The sequence below is a fragment of the Eublepharis macularius genome, chromosome 2 (assembly GCF_028583425.1).
Source record: "Eublepharis macularius isolate TG4126 chromosome 2, MPM_Emac_v1.0, whole genome shotgun sequence".
Taxonomy (NCBI): Eukaryota; Metazoa; Chordata; class Lepidosauria; order Squamata; family Eublepharidae; genus Eublepharis; species Eublepharis macularius.
Genome location: NC_072791.1, coordinates 155,777,889 through 155,794,860, shown reverse-complemented (window position 1 = coordinate 155,794,860; position 16,972 = coordinate 155,777,889). Strand labels below are relative to the sequence as shown.

The following is a 16,972-nucleotide window of genomic DNA, read 5'->3' as shown; positions in this document are numbered from 1 at the left end:
CCTGGCTCCCAGAAAACGTGCTGCCATTAACAGAATGGATCTGAGGGATTCAGCCCTAGGTTAGACTCCCAGGGTCTTTTCAGAAGTTTCTGACTTCAATTTTCCTAGCTTATGGTGCAAAGGTTCACTTGTGAGACAAAAAAAAAATCTTTTGGAACTTTGTAACAAAATAAATTTGTCATTTTTAATGGAAAAGAGGAAACAAACCAGGCACATTTGAAAAGTGCTTTCTTCCAGATTGTAATTGCCTTTGCTAGGATATCAATTAAGTTATATATAGCACTAGCATGCTAGCATTTAGTTGAGGAGAGAGAGAAAAGCTAATTAGTGTTCACTTTTAGCTGTTGAATTGTGCTGAAATGACTTAAATGTTTAGTGGTTTTTAAAAATCCAAGTTTCAGATGATGAAACATAGTAGAGGGGATAGGGAATTTGTTTTCATGCCTCATCTTCCATCAAACTTTTGACTGGAAGATTCTAAGATGCTGCAGTTAAGCCTTGTGTCCCCCTAGTTCTAATGTCCTGGCATATGAAATTGGAAGCTGTCTTGGCTTTTTAGTGAAGTGATGGAAGTAGGTGTGTTATCTTGCACGAGCACATGTTGAAAGAGATGTGGTGCGTTTTAATGAACACAATTGCTTCTTCATATAAAATACCATTCTTGCATGCGAGAGGGAAATGGACATCTGATAAGACAGATACTTTTGTACCCCTGAACAACCAAAGGAGCATAGCAATGCCATTCTGTGTGGAACTCTGGAATTACTTGGAGTTCCTTAAAAAAAAACATATAGGAAGAAATTAGGGCTAGGATTTCAAAGGATACGTACAAGTTACTGCATAATACATTCAATCTCTGGATTCGTCTTTTGTCTTTTAATATCGATCACAACCAAGCTATATAAACAAATAACAGAACGACATCTGGAGCTGTTTGAATGTGATTTTATTCAGTAGTAGAAATTGGTGATACAGAGATTAGCAGTGCACTGAAACAGATGAGCCTACTGGATCACTTCCTCGGATGTCTGTGCCACCACTTGCCCATCCACAATCTCTTGCGTCATAACCACTACCTTCTTAATTGTTTGTCTCCTTGTGTCTGAAAGAGAGGGATAAATAGTGGTTCAGATGAAAGTTAGAGCAGGGAATCCTCACAAAAAGAGCTGTTGCTTTCCAAACTGTCATCCTTGAGAGAGAGAGAAATGCACTCAGGTTCAAGAGAATACTTCAGGAAGCTTTTTAAATGTCACAAAACAGCCCCCAAATGAGACGTTTCCTCACTGAAAGCAGTGAGATGAATCCCATGTTAATTGGGATATGGTTGTGGTGAAAAGCAGCCTGCCCCCAAGGAAATAGTAAACTAAGAGCCAAGCTACAAGTGACAAATTACACTTGAATGTGGTCAAGTGGAGTGCAAGTGAATGGCAAGTAAACAGGGAGGAATACACGCAAGTCTGTTCACGGGTGTTGGGATCTGAGCCTTCAAGCAGAAACGGTCTCCCCCTACCCCAGTATGACAAATGGGCTCAAAGCACTTGATATATAGCAAAGGAGGTCTCTAATTGGTCAGTGCTTGAATGGGAAATGATGAGCCTGCATACACTACCTTAAGCTTTTTAGAGGAAAGTTAGAATATAAACAAAATATGCATTTTCAACATTTAAGTCATCTAAGAACTGCATATTTTAAAATTTTCAGTTCTTAATATTATCCAGAAATGCAAGCTGTACATGGCAATCATACAACCTCCTATGGAGGCTGCTAATGTTACTGGTATATAAGAAACAGAGTAAGGCAAGTACAACGTGGTTGACTGCAAGTTCTGTGTGCACATGGGCTGATATGTGTGTGTTTGAGTCCTTGTGGATTTTGATGTCAAGTAATAATGCATGATGTCAGTTTTCAAGCCACACTCTCCAGCTGAAGCCTGTTGGTGGAAAAGCAGCAGCCAGCAACAATGCTTGGGAGGATCTGCTTCAAATGCCCCACAAGAAACTAGCACGCAGTTTGCAGCTGGACACACAGATGGGAAGCAGGTAGCTCTATACTAACATCTCTACTGCTGTACCACAAAGGGGCCACTTACCTGCTTTGCCTGCATTCTGCAGCTCTCCTCTGAAAATACAAAACATGCCAGGTGTTTGTGTGCTGTGCCCTGTGAAGATTTGCTTACCAGAATAATTTCCTGCTACAGATTAGTTTACACCAGCAGCTGCACAGCTACTCACTGCGTTGGCTGCTACAGGTCCCACCTGTTGCTTTGTGTCTGCTACTCAAGGAACTAGAATGGTGTGTACCAGCTCCTCTTTGCCAGGCCAGATCCTATGAGGACTCTTGGCTCTCTTAGAATTGTTTTAAAAGCAACATTTCAGCAGATGCAGCATTACCCATTGCACGCCCCTCCGAATTTTGACCCCTCAATCCTTCCCCCCCCCCCCCAGCAGCCCTGCTCAGCCCTGTATCCAACTAAAGGCAAGCGTATGCATGGATTTCCCCCACATTCCCCTTCCTCTTGCAAGGTTATGCTAGGAGTTGAGGAACTTATGTGGGAAAATAATTAATGCAAGTCAGGGACCTGAGTGTGAAATTGCTGCCTCCTTTTTCCAGAAGCAGAGCCTTGTGAGTGTCAGGTGATTCACTCAGTTCAGCCTCCTGACCCATGTATTTTATATGTGTGCATTTGTTTTGTTCTGTATGGGATACAACTCCAGGCATTCAGGGAATGGAGGTAATGGAGAAGACATTCCATTGTCTAGCAATAAAGACACAATGCAGGTAAGAACAGCAAAGCACAATGACCGAGGACTAAATCTTGTGCCAACATGAAGGTCGCTCTGCCCTATATATGTTTACTGTGGGGAATTAGTATAATTGCCTGAGCGTTTTTCTTGCTAGCAGAACAAAATTATATAGAGACAGTCTACACTGCAGAAAAATGCCTATGTGAAGGATGGAATGATGTGGAACTCTCTAAAAGAGGCTTGTGCCTGAGAAGTAGGAATACAGCAGTGGGTAGCATAATCCCTTGTTACCTGTCTGTTGCTCCCTCAATCAGACTACGGTAGTGCTCTATCTCATTCTCCAACTTGGTCTTGAGGTCCAGAAGAGCTTCATAGTCTCGGGCCTGCCTTTCCAGTTCAGCCCGGCAGGCTGTCAGGTCATCTTGCAACTTGACAATGACACGGTTGAGATTGCCCAAGTCATTGCGATAGCGATTCTCTGTGTTCTTCAAGGTGTTGTCCAGGGTATCCACCTATATTGGAAAAAAAATTGACAGAGGAATTCCATTCCCTTGGTTTCTTCTGGATCTCAGCATTCCAGTCAGATGCTACACTGGATCCCAGGTTCCTCTATATAGCACAGGACATATAACAAATAATTACAGAATATTGGCCAGCATTCAGTAAGCTGGGGAAACTAGTTCCCTGAGTCCAAATATGCTTTGGACATTTTTTAAAATACCTTCTTCCTACAATTTCTTAAATGTATAAAAATACTTACTGCTTTTCTTTTCACATAGCAAACCCAAGGCAGTTTGCTTACAGCCAATTTTAAAGCCTCAACTTTAAAGATGCAGTATGAAACATAAGTAGAACGAATTATGGTGGTGGAAAGTGCTGTCAAGTTGTACCCAACTTATGGCGATGCCTGCTGGAGTTTCCAAGGCAGATGACAAACAGGTGGTTTACCATTGCCTGCCTCTGCATAACAATCCTGGTCTTCCTTGCTGGTCTCCCATCCAATTACTAATCAAGGCTGACTCTGCTTAGTTCCATTGTATATATCTTGAACATGGGGTCATTTACGCATAAGATGACTCTCTGCTGCTTGGAACACAAACCCCGGGATAGTTTCTGTTTCTAATATTCCAGGATGGGGAAAGCCCCCTTCCGTGTGCTAGAAAGCTGCACAGAAATGATACCCACAGGGAGGGAAAGAATAGTCACTGTACCATTTTCTGAAGAGTCTGGCGTTCAATCTCCAGACCTTGTAGCTGCCGACGAAGCTCCGTCAACTCGCTTTTGGCTTCCTCTAGTGCTTGGGTGTTCACATCAGCCTCTTGGGCCACAGAAGCAAACTGTAGAGATAAAGGACAACAGCAGCAAGGAAGAGGGAAGTAAGAGGCAAAGAAATTTTGAGCTTTCCTCTGCACTTTCGTGACTGGTTCTCTCCTCACCTTGTTTTTGTACCAGTTCTCAGCATCTGCACGGTTCTGGTCAGCCACTTTCTCATACTGGTTGCGGATCTCAGCAATCCTCTCACTCAGGTCTTGCTTCTGTGGATTGTCCACCTGCACTGTTACATCAGAGTTGGTGATCAGGGCATTAAGAGCCTCTACTTCCTGCAAGAAGCAGAGAAAAGGAAACTCAGCTTTCTTCTGCAAGGTGAAAAGCAGCCAGAATTTCTGGGCTGGGCCTTCCACTAATGCAGGGACAAGATCACTTCCTTGTGTTGTATATGGAGAAATCTGTTTGCTGGATAAGAACAAAAAGGGCATATATCCCAGAGTCTCATCTGAGGCAAAGACCATGAAAATGTGTGGCATGAAGAATATCAAACTCTACTATACTGCATGACTGAGGCAATGTAAACTATCTGGAGTCTTCTACAAAATAAAAGGATTGCAAACTTTTTAAAAGTGAAAAAAAGTCTTTACAGGGAAACAACAATAAATGAGAAAAGTCTACTGAAACTCAGAAAATAGAATCTGTGTGGGGCAGCCAGCAGCTGGAGGCAACATATATATATTTCCATTTTACTATTGATGGAATCTTCCTCTAATGCAAGGAGTGTTCCGCTGTTGGGAGAGGCATGTTATTATTATTATTATTAATTATATTTATATCCCACCCCGCCCCCCGCGCAAGCGGGCTCAGGGCGGGTTACAACAGAAGATAAAATATACAAGATAAAATCACAATAAATTAACACAGCTTTCTAATCACTAGTAGAACATTCATTATTCCACCATTACTGGAACAGAAACATTTGAGTCCAACCCCTTATTTTCAGTATCTCTCCCTCATCCAAACTATGTCGCTGAGAAGATCTGCCATCCAGCCAAATTAAGCACAAAAAGGAATGAGGGAGGATGGGTGCTGATTGGGACAGTCCCGTGCCCATGTTCCAGGTTCCAAACTCTCCCTGCTCTCTCCCACAAGCCTCGTGTCATACTAACAAAAAGAGAAAGTGTGCAAACAGGTTTGCTTTTCACTTAGTCATAGCAGAGGTTTAACTCTGTTGTGTTAATATTATCTAATTGTTTATTTAAGGAGGCTAACCACTCTAGGGCTTACTTGAGTAAAAACCACTTTGCTGAGACCTGCAGTCGGTATATTCTACTTTATTTGAGTGGTGCATCTTTCTTCAAAGCAGAGGCCAAAGGATGTGGCTGGCTGCTCTGGCCCTTGCTTCCCTTCAGTTTGCCAAAATGAGCTTAGGGCAGCAACAATATTCTTAGACCAGTCATGTCCCTGGCTGCAACCTTGTCAGGGGAAAGGGAGGGAAACTGCAAGGGAGCTTCTCTTGGCCCTGTTAAACATTGTGAGCATCAATCATTTTGCAGACACTTTCTCCAGTTTAAATTGATGACAAAAAGGTCTTTTTTTTGAAGTGACCAAAAAAAAAAATGCTGTTAAGTTTCATAAAATGAACTTCTATGGGACAGCATCATTGTGCTAAAAACAACTGGTTACTAGCAAGGAATGCTGGATAAATAGATTCAAATTCCTGGTTTCTTTGGGTATATGCAGACACAACTATGCAGCATGTGACCATTCCTGACACTTCTGCCACTGAACCACCCATGGGCATCCCCACTGCTTGGGAGGGTTGCTCCACAAATTACAATTAAGCCTCTTCATTTGTAAAATTCATTTGCAGAGCTATTTTTGCAATTGTGTGAGAGCAGTTAACAAATCTTACTGTGTTTTAAATTTCAAGGCTGTTTTCCATTTCTGGCAAAAATCTATGCTGGTAGAAGAGGAGCTGTAGGAGCAGAAAAGTCCGGAGCAGAAGCTAACGTGAGTAGCAGCTATTAGAGAAATTAAAGTCCCTCCAGCCCCAGTCCCATCTTCTGGGCTTCTGAATGCTCAAATGGCAATGGCCACACATTGCTCTGCACCCTTGAGTCCATAAGATCCAGACAAATACTTTCTAATGATGGCATCCTTACGATCCTAAAGTCAGCACCAAATACCAGATCTGCACGATGGGCTAAGGCTTCTAGAAACAAGAAATATGCAAGAGTTGATTTTCTCCATTGTGCCCTTTACCTCTTTGTGGCTTTTGCGTAGATGAGCCAGTTCCTCTCTGAGGGACTCCAGCTCTCCTTCCAGCTTCATGCGTAGGAAGTTGGTGTCATCTATCATTTTGCGCAGCCCATAGGTATCCTTTTGCACACTGTCACACACAGCTTGCTCCGCTTCCAGCCTGGAAAAAGAAAAGGCAGGAGTTTAAAGATCAAGATGCAAGGTTAAAACTGTGTGGATGGCAAGGAGAGCTCATGACTCAGGACTAATTCTCATGTGACTTTTTATACTCAGGTGTATGTACATGATTAGAAAATATATATACACATTACCTGAAATATGATGGGTACATGCTTTTGTCTTAAGAAATCAGAAGGGGTTGCTTGACCTTTTCCTAGTGGTTACTTCCTATCTGCCCAAGGATGCATGCGTTCTTGTCATACACACACGTTCTTGTCATACACACATGCTCCCACACACAAACTTTTCAAAATACCTGCCATTAGTTTTAAAAGGCTCTCAAATTCTGATTACAAAACAAACTAGCATAACTGTTCATGTTATCATAAAATGATTAAGAAAAGAAAACCAATCTAGAAAAAGCCATCAATAAAACACAATGTTAAAAATAGCAGCCAAAATATCCACCCATCATTTAAACAGCAGTTAGTTCAATAATCCCCCAAAGCCAAGTGTAAAATAAATGTTCTCAACAGCCCAAGCCTTTGCTGGCATCTCTTGTGAGAGAAAAGACTGTCCTCCTCATAATGGATAGAAGTTTGATCTTAGTTTGTGAAGTAATTTGAAGCAGAACCTCTAATGATTGCAGTATATGAAGTCTCATTCTCCTCAAGCCAGCAAAACTTGGTCTGACCTGTATTATTTTAGATTGTGGTGGAGCCCATATGACTTCCTCCACATAGAAGTTAGCAGGCTCAGGATAAAGTTCCTCCTGACTCTTCTGGTTTTTTTTACATGCAAGGAATTTTTGCATGGAAGGCCATTCCATCATGTTAGTCCTCACCATCATGTTAGTCTGCAGTGAGAATAGAGGGTCTAACTAGCAGATACGCTGTGTATAATGCTCCCGGCACTTGTTTGGCATTTGGGGCCTGATTCAGAGTGGGTCCATGGGGTGAGGGATACTCCCCCCTCCTGCACACTATTTTCTGTGGAAAAACTTGCATGCAGTGGACCTAGCCTGGTAAGTGAGTTTTTTTAAAATAAAATGCTGGGAGCTCTATATATGTACCTCTGGTTAGATCTGGAGGGTGTACATATCGGAACACAAAAAGTCAAGTGAGAGTTAGCCCTCAGAAACATTTGGGACAAGAGATGGGAATGAAAACCATTAAGGCAATGAAAAGCAGATAGGAAGCTATGAAGGGCACAGAAGTTCCACTTTCAGAACACAGTTCTGAGTCAAATATTAAATTCAGCATGGAATCTCAGAAAGATATCAAGCTTGGGTTAAAAATATTCCTCCCAGAAAAAGCAGCACTGAAAATATGATCACCATCTAACACTAGTAGCCCTTACTGTTAATTGCAGAGAAAGTGAGAATATTTTATTTGGAGCCTAACAAAAAAGAATAACAAAGGAATCCTAATTTTTATTTTTAAATCTTACTTTCGATATGAAATGTTATTTTCTCCTAGAATTTCTTTCCTATTCTAGGGACTGTGAATAATGCGTCCTTCCTGCCCACAGGCACAATTGTACAGTATGCTCTCTGACATGGTTGTAAGCAAAATAACTTACTTATGCTTGAAGTCATCAGCCGCCAGCCTGGCATTATCTATCTGCAGAAGCAGTTTGACATTCTCCATGTTCAGATCTTCAACCTGTCATGGAAAAGGACATTTTTATATTTATGAATATGAACTGAGAGACCTGCTATTAAATCAATGGGATTTTAAGATCCTAGTAAGGGTACTTAAAAATTCTGCAGCAGAGAGAATTCCATAACATTTGCCAGAAATGGGCAATTTTGACTACATTCCCATATAATTCAGCTAAATGTTCTTGGTTCGGCAGATATTTGTATGATTATGCTGTTGAAACTTTATTTACATATACAAAACAGGGGCTTTTGTTGGACATAAGCCATTTTGCATGTTATTTTGGATGCTTTACACAGGCTCAGGTATCATGGGTGGAACAAAAATTCAACAAACAATTTGAATTTGTCCATCCAGTTTAGTATTCTTTCTCCAATAACAGCAATTCAACTGCCTCTGGCATTAGCTATCCCCTGTTGTTTTTCTATCAGGAACAAAGAGGCAGTGTTGAGAGGGCAGGGCTTCCAAGAAGTTTGAGCCCTGACAAGTCTAAAAACATACATTCACATACATTAAGTACAATTTAACAGACTATCAGAACTGTCTGTCATCTCCTTATTTGCCCTCTCTTCCCCTCACGAACCCTCTCTTTCCTCAACTCTTGTTAAAATGCACTTAAGTTTTGATTGGAAGCTGAAGGGCATGTTTATAGTGGGCTAGAGTTTGCCCTGACCTGGACAGTGCAAGTAGCCTCATCTTGTCAGATCTTGGAAAACTAAGCAGGGTCAACCCTGGGAAGTATTTGGGTGGGAGACCACCAAGGAAGGCCAGGAATGGTATTCAGAGGCAGGCAGTGGCAAACCACCTCAATGTCTCTTGCCTTGAAAACCCTACCAGGTCGCTGTTAAGTCAGCTGTAACTTGCTGGAACACACAGAGTTTGAACAGCCCAAGCACTTGCAAAGCAAGCAAATGTATTTGTTTTGATCGTTATAACAAATGGGTATGTTGAACTACAGCATTTGCTTACTACAGAACCAAATTTAGAGGTGGCCATGTAAGAAAGTACGAGTTTTGAACAGATGGCTTCAATGTACACTTTTAAAATTATCTATGCTTGATTTTATTAATTCCTTTAACCAACATGCAATGTTAGCCCCTGTTTCTTACTGTTAGCTGGTCTTTATTTCATGGGATTCTAGGCTGAAGGCATAAATATGTGTGGCTGGGTATGATTGTGTCCACTTGAAGTCCATGCAAAGACAAGCTTTAACAAGCAGGTGCCTGTTTCATTGTTGACAATGAACGTAAGTTACAAAAGCAGAAGATACTTTTTCCTGTTTGCAGGGAACACAAAGTGATATTGTTTACATAAGTGTGTCTTCCACCTCAGCCCTTCTACAGTGGTATCTTTGCTATTGTGCAATGCTAGCTAAGATACTGAAAGATCCAGAGGAGTTAGCCGTGTTAGTCTGTAGTAGCAAAAATAGTAAAGAGTCCAGTAGCACCTTTAAAACTAACCAACTTTATTGTAGCATAACCTTTCGAGAACCAGAACTCTCTTTGTCAAATGCATCAGATGAAGAGAGCTGTGGTTCTCGAAAGCTTATCCTACTATATAATAGGCTAACCATGTTCCAGACAACTCACTTCCTACCCTGGTGCACCTCCAGAGGGTGCTGCCATGGAGGGAAGCCCAGAAGAGGCAGCCCATCCCTCTGCAAGAGCACCACGGTGGGAAGCCCAGGCTGGGATCAGGTGTGGAGCAGGCAGCAATGCCTGCCAGCTGGGATCAGGAGCAGAGCAGTGGCAATGCCTGCCAATGCCTTCACCCAGCTGAGATCAGAACAGGTGACAATGCGTGCCCCCCGCCTTCACCCAGCTGGGATCAGGAGCAGAGCAGTGGCAATGCCTGCCAATGCCTTCACCCAGCTGGGATCACCCAGCGGGGATAGTCTGATCCTGTAGCTGTTGATGGACTTCAGAAAGGTGGTAATGACCGCTTCTCACCTTCACCTAGCTGGGATCAGGAGCAGAGCAGGTGGCAATGCCCACCAATGCCTTCACTCAGCTGGGATCAGGAGCAGAGCAGGTGGCAATGCATGCCCCCCCCCGCCTTCACCCAGCTGGGATCGTCTGATCCTGTAGCTGTTGATGGAAAGGTGGTTTCAGAAAGACTGTTTCAGAAAGGTGGTAATGCCCACCCACCCCCTTCACCCAGCCAGAATCAGTAGCAGAGCAGGTGGCAATGCCTGCTCCCCCTTCACCTGGCCAGGATCAGGAGCGGAGCAGATGGCAATGTCTGCCCCCCACCTTCACTTGGCCAGGATCAGTCACGGAGGAGAAGGCGGCAATGCCTGCCTGCCCATCCTCCCCTTTCTAGAGCCTGTTGTATTTTTTTCCCACAACAGGCTTTATTACTAGTGCTACAATAAAGTTGGTTAGTCTTAAAGGTGCTACTGAATTCTTTACTATCAAGATACTGAAGACACCCCTGGATCAGGCCCCACAAAGTCTCCAGAGTCAGCTGAGCACAACCTCTGTTAAGAGAGAAAGAAGAAGTTTTTGTCAAACTGCCCCAAACAGAAAGCTGCTTTCCCAAGAAAGTTGCAGTACCACCCACATGGATCTGGCTGATTCCCACTCCATTCCTGGAAAAAAGGAAGATCCTAAGACACAAAGAAGTATAAAACCAGCAAAGGGCATGGGGAGGGGCAGAATCTCCTTCACCACCTGTTGGGATTCTCTTACACAAATTGTATCCGCTGCATTTAAAGCTGCCCTAGATACGTTAGGAGGCACATCTTCATGTGAACGTGTAAGAGCAGAATACAATAAGGTTAGCTGTTGAGTTTCTTTGGTGTGAACTTAATAAACATTATTTTTGTATTGAAGAATTTACTGCCTGACTTTCTCTCTGTCTCCCTCCTTCACCTATGGAGGAAAGTCCTGCTGGATCAGAGTGGATTTGGGAGGAAGTCTAATCACCCTTCTAGCTCATTTGCTCTGGCCCTGGGCTCCTTTGGCCCTGACAGCTGCAGTGTTTGTACTATGCTGGCCAAGACTCCACTGAACTGAATTGTGAATCTGTTGGGAATCTTGATGGCTGAGCACACCATTTGTGTGCTTGTTCTCTCACTTACTGTAAATTTCCTTCTACAGGCTTAATCTAATGAAAAAGCCATCTTTGTACATATCTTTAATATAACTAGTTTTTAAAAGTTAATGACACCTATTCAAAATCAGATCTCATCATTAGTATGGCTTACAGATCACGGAAGAGGGGAATGGCGTGCAATACCCCTTACTATGCAAGGCGGAGGGCAGGATTGCTGGCCCAGCCAGGCTGGGATCCAGTGCAGTTCAAGAATCTTTCTTCTCCCACTTCCCTTAGCATCTTGATATGCCCTGGGAAATGTAGTCCCAGGATGCATCAAGAAGTGACCTGGATACATCAGAAAGAGCATCAGAAATGCTGGGAAAGGTTAGGGAGGAGAAAAATTCTTGGCCTGTACCAACTTCCTGCTTGGTCAAACCAAATAGGCAGGAACAGTGGCTCAGCAACCAGCCCAGGCAGGGGGAGGATAAGTGGAGTGAATTATGAAAAATAAATCGGGGAAATAATGATAACAATGTTAAATTTAAAAAAATTAACTGAAAGTGTAAAAATAAATTGTGCACACGACAGGGAAATTCTACCCATTGTGGTTTCCAGTGTTACTGCTGTTTTGTGACTTGGCAACCTAAATAAAACAAGGGAGCAGAGGGTAGAACCAGTGAGGATGAATTTTACGTTTTAACTTGAACTAGCCAACTGATGCATATGACAGGCTTCTGCTGTGTCAGGGCCATCAAGATACTTTATTAGAAGCTGGAAGATTGCAGACAATTTCTCTTTTGTAGAGAATTAGTAAGACTTGGGCACCAATTCACAGGTGATAGTGCTGCTTGTGAGCTTACCTTCTTAAGTATAAGAATCACAGTTTTTAAGATATTGATTGTGGTTCCAGTATTGCTTAGCAATAGCCAGTCTAGTGCACAAAGCAAAATTCTATCAATATCAGTTAGGAGACTATTGGTGGTAATGGTTGAACTTTGGAAAGCACCACATGAAGGCAAACAGTAGATTCATGTTAGCATTGCACATTTCAGCTTCTTTGGATATTGGCGTTTCAGGAAATATTCCACTATTTGGAAGAATAAGTAATTAATGGTTGCCAACTGCCTGGAGAAAAAGAGCCAGTCTCTTTAATAGAAGACTAATGGGATGTTACTTATGTCCATGCTATGAAAAGCTTCAGCTGCCCATTTTAACACGTCAAGAGCCAGGACATTTTTCTCCAGGGCTGACGGCAACCTTACTATCATCTGAGAAAAGCTACGGTCTATCAGGTAAAAGAAACAATTCTGTGAATGTAATGCTTTTCATTACTAAGAACTGTCCATGCTGCTCAGTTATTTCTTTTCCACAATCAACTAAATCAGCATTGAAATCATGGTTTCATATGGTCTTTAATGTTTGTCCTCGTAGGTAATATTACTAGGAAGTAAGTCCAATTCAGGAAAGATTCTACTTACAGTTTTTTACAGCCCAGTTTCCAGTATTTCCAGTAGCCACAGCATTCATGAATCAATTGAGAAGTATCATCTTTGTTTCTAGTGGAAGACAGCTAAACTACTACTTTTCCCTTTGTAGTCAAAGCCATTGCTTATTTTTAGTATATTCTCTCTCTGATGCTACTGGAATGCATTGAAGAAGAAATGTGTAGGATGTTGACTATGAACTGGATATCCAATCTAACTAGATGGAATTTGAAACATTTCCCAGAATTGGAAAGAGACTGGTAGCTCAAGCCTGCGAAAGCGGGGAGGGCGGAATATAAATATAATAAATTAAATTAAATTAAATTAAGGCCTGAGGCCTGTTGATGAGGAAAGCACAGTAACTAGATCTAGAAAAGCAGAGTTGCAAATCCAGTGGCTTGATTTCCACACAGTCTCTCAAATATGAGAGAACAAAGAAACAACATCTTGAGTCTAAAAATCAATCATGTACACCCATTCTTTATTTTAGGGGAGGCAAGTACATTGGAGAAGGAAGAACTACGTGATTTTTATAAAAGGAAGTTTATATAGCGCCACATTTTGGGTGTGTCTAGATCCTCCTTGCTCATTGTTTGGACAGAAAGAAACAAGAAAGAGAGATAAGTAAATCTAGAAGGGGGGGGGAGAGCCAGATGCATGTAGCTAATGGTTTGCTTGCTTTCTAGAGGCACTTGCTTTCAGGGCCATTGCACTGAGGCAACTTTGGCCTCTCTGCTGTAATGGCCAGGAGTTCTCTCTATCACATTTAAAGCTGCTGTGGTCAGAACCCATCTCCCCAGTCACCCAGCCTCAGTGGAGCACATTGAAGAGAACTGTGGCAAAAAACATTCCCGAATACATCTACATTAGATACAAGTAGAAGTGCTACAAAATAAAGTCAGATAACCCAAGCAAGTGAGATTAGAGTTCCAGGAGGTAGATCCCTTCCTCCTCCTTACCAGCACTGGGAACAGGAAAGACTAGCTCTGCTATCTCTTTGAGATCTCTACGCTCTATATAGATTATTTGTATTCCACTCCATCCTCTATCAGAGCAGCGTTTGTGGCATTCCTAGGTAAGTCTCCCATGCAGATCCAGACATGCTTGGCTTCAGATGCAGAGCCTTTAACCTGCTCTCTAGGCCCAGTTCAAGCGGAGAATATGTCTGCTCTTTCAGCAGTCTGAATTAATAGTCCTCCAAGGGCAGCTTCTTACCCAACCATTTTGTCTGTTGGTTTTTTGGTCCAAGGACTCACTTGCCACTTAAAGTATCTGAGAATGGAAATGCCAAGCAACCCCATTGAACAGTCACATTTCTGACTCTCTCAAAAAGTTCTAGAAGAGGGTTTTGTTTTTTAGAGAAGCAAGAAGAGATCGAGCCAAAAAGAAAGCAGGCAAGAGTGTATACATAAAATCTAGTGGATTCTCGCTAGTTGCAAGAATGTATGTAGAGGTACTGCATGAACTTTTTACAGTACAGGGTATATCTCATCATGGTATGCATTTAAAACAGTTGACCAATTGCTCTGGAGTCAGGGGCACATCACTTTCTACCATCCTTCCCCAACCCCTTGAGCTGTAGCATCAATTTGACTAACTTTATAGCACTTGAAATATACAAAAGTGAATGAAGAATTTCACTCCCCAAATGCATTTAGTTATTAAACAGAAAATTGAGATGGGCACCTGGTCTTTGCAGAAAACCACATATCTCCTTTCCTCACATGGAAGAACATTTTTTTCTTATGAGTATTTAGTTTCTGAGAGCAATGGAAACTCAGAGTTTCAAAACTTACTTTTTGTGTGTTGAATCTCAAAATCCGGTCACCATTATTTGATGGCTGAACAAATACTTTCCCAAACCCAAAATCTACTTTAGAAACAGCACATTCACTCAGTCTTTAAAACTCACCTGGTTGCAAGATTTTCAAAGAACCATAAACAACATTTTAAAAACTGAGAATTTATATACAAAAAACTGAGAAACTGAAAATTCTTAGCATTTCTCAAAATGTATTCAGTTCTACCAGACACAATGCATGTGGAACCAAAGCAATGACAGAATCTGAATTTGTACGCAAAATTAAAGTACTTTAATGGCTGGAGATCCATTATGAATATCTGAGTGGCAAGATAATAGTATTCTTATTGTCGCTGACTCTATCTTATACCTGGGCAAGACAGAAGAGCAACAAGAGCACAGAGATTGTTTGGTCCTATTTCAAGAACACAGCAATCTTCAAAATAATATAATCCAAAATTTTGGAATTGGATAGCCCAGGCAAGCCTGATCTTGTCAGATCTTAGAATCTAAACAGGGTTGCTCTTTGTTGGAGGGAGACCTCCAACAAAGACCATGGATGCTGAGCAGAGGCTGGCAATGGCAAACCACCTCTGTTAGTCTCTTGCCTTGAAAAGTGCAGCAAGCGTCAACAGAAGTCAGCTATAGCTTGACAGCACTCTCCACCACCAAACTTTGGGCAAAATGAGATGAGAAAACTCCATCCATCTTCAGACTACTTAATTCTGTATGACTATAGGCTTTATTTCTCCAAATACACAATATAATATTTACCCTGTTCTTAGGCTATCCTAATATTTAATTTCCCTCTTTGTAAATCACTGGGGGCAAAAACCCAGCAAAGAGGGTTTAATACAACCTAGTCGTGGCTAACTTGAATCCTAATGGGATAAATGTAATGGGATAAATGTAACGACAACTTCTGCTGAAGTGTGCCATGTCTACTGTAACACATATTGGAACAAGAAAGGGGGTTCAATTGCCCTCTCCCATCTCCTCCAATATCACCATGCTTGGAATTCTTATATATTTGTATAAAAATTCCCTAACAGGTGGAGTCATTGCCCCTTCTCAGACAGCTTCTCCTACAGACTTCTAATCTGAAGAAGTCCAAGAGATCACCCAGCCTTTATCTGGCATGGGGTTAAGCAAAGTTACATCTTCCAGCATTCCTGAAGCTTTTCAAACATCCTATCCCATTGATCATCTTCTGACATATTTAGACTTATTTTGACAATCTTTTTTTTTTAATCTGGGATATGTTTATCGTCACAGTATTTGCTATATGCTTGGACAGCATTTTTGCTATATACTGCCTTCTCCTCCTAATAATAATACTTTGCATTTATAACACTTTTAGAGCCTTCAGAGCACTTGACATACCTATTATCTCCATATTCCAGATGAAGGGCTTGCTACAGCCATGTAGAGAGTTCATGGAAGGTTTAAATTTGAACTGAGGACTACCTGGGTCTTAATAGTCTCTGCAGTGTGTCTCCTTGCCAATGGCTTCACTTCACCCAGTTCTTTGCTCCCTTTTGGCCAACAACTATGCTCTCCCCTCTTTCACTCATACCTGCTTATTTCCATTCTTTTGTCACTAAGGGTTTGGCTCATTTGCTTATCTATATATATATCTGTGTTGCTGATCTCTCTGAAGCCCAACCTATGATTTCTTACCAAAGTCAGTGGGCATCACTGCCAGGATTCAAGCTTTGGTTTGTGTAGCTTTGTTTGCTCTTATGATCTGTTTGTGGGACCTACTCTGACCCTTAGAGCATGGATCAATCTGTGGATGGTAGAATCATTTGGTGCCTAATGATTCTACCTTGAGATCCTCTTTCTGAATTCCCCGCCTGTCTCCTGTGGATCATCTTCTATCGGGGATTGTTTCCCTAGTCTGAGAGCCAACTTGACCTGAACGGCCTACCGACCGATCCAGCCCTTTCTGCTCATCATTCCCACCGGCTACGCCCCTCACCTGCTTGCGCAGCTCGGCCATGGGCCGCTCGCAGGCTTCCCAGTCTTTATGGCCGACGGCCCCAGCCCTGCGCGCCCGAATAGCAGCGATTTCTTCCTCCAGGGCTTGGTTGGCCGTCTGCAGCCCCCGCACCCGCTGCAGGTAGCCAGCCAGACGCTCGTTCAGGCATTGCAGAGCCTCCTGCTGCCGGCCCGGGCCCAGCAAAATCGGATCCACATGATCTAGACTGGCTCGAGCCGCGGGCAGCGCCGCGTGGAGACGGGACAAGGAGAACCAGGAGTCCGAGCCACTGGAGTTGCCGCGCACCGAGCCGGCATAGGAGCCCGGCAGGAGGCGCACTGAGCCCGCAGACAGGGAGCCGCTGCGGGGCCGAGAAAAAGGCAAAGCCATGATGCTGCCTGCCTGACCCGCTTGCTCATTCCGCGCTGCCCTGTTATAGCCACCTGCGTCCTCATTTGCATGGCCAGGTAACTGTCGACCAATGGCAGAGATTCTGGGCCACATATTAGTCGAGGCAGCAACCGCGAATTCTCGTATTTGCATACACACAGAGAGAGCGACCGCAGCCAATG

At 42.7% G+C, this 16,972-nt stretch overlaps 1 protein-coding gene across 2 annotated transcripts; it reads right to left on the bottom strand.

Moving 5' to 3' along the window:
- Positions 1-931: 931 nt before the first annotated feature.
- LOC129324489 (keratin, type I cytoskeletal 18-like) lies at positions 932-16,825 on the bottom strand. Of its 2 annotated transcripts, XM_054971773.1 has the most exons (8): positions 16,401-16,825; positions 8,016-8,098; positions 6,279-6,435; positions 4,181-4,345; positions 3,956-4,081; positions 3,036-3,256; positions 2,090-2,118; positions 932-1,102 (listed from the first exon to the last, which is right to left on the bottom strand). In XM_054971773.1, exons 1-8 carry the CDS (start codon positions 16,788-16,790, stop codon positions 1,005-1,007), a joined length of 1,269 nt encoding a protein of 422 aa, XP_054827748.1. In that variant the 5' UTR covers positions 16,791-16,825; the 3' UTR covers positions 932-1,004. The 2 variants fall into 2 exon arrangements, with proteins under 2 accessions (XP_054827748.1, XP_054827747.1); XM_054971772.1 differs by lacking the exon at positions 2,090-2,118 and having other exon boundaries at positions 16,401-16,824.
- Between the last annotated feature and the right edge of the window lie 147 nt (positions 16,826-16,972).

Bases quoted from the DNA above. Each gene is read 5' to 3' on its own strand.
- LOC129324489 (XM_054971773.1), bottom strand. From the start codon at position 16,790: ATGGCTTTGCCTTTTTCTCGGCCCCGCAGCGGCTCCCTGTCTGCGGGC. The intron at 4,082-4,180 runs GTGAGGAGAGAA...TTATCTCTACAG, and splicing joins AGAACTGGTACAAAAACAAG to TTTGCTTCTGTGGCCCAAGA. The intron at 1,103-2,089 runs GTAAGTGGCCCC...CCTCTCTTTCAG, and splicing joins GCAGAATGCAGGCAAAGCAG to ACACAAGGAGACAAACAATT.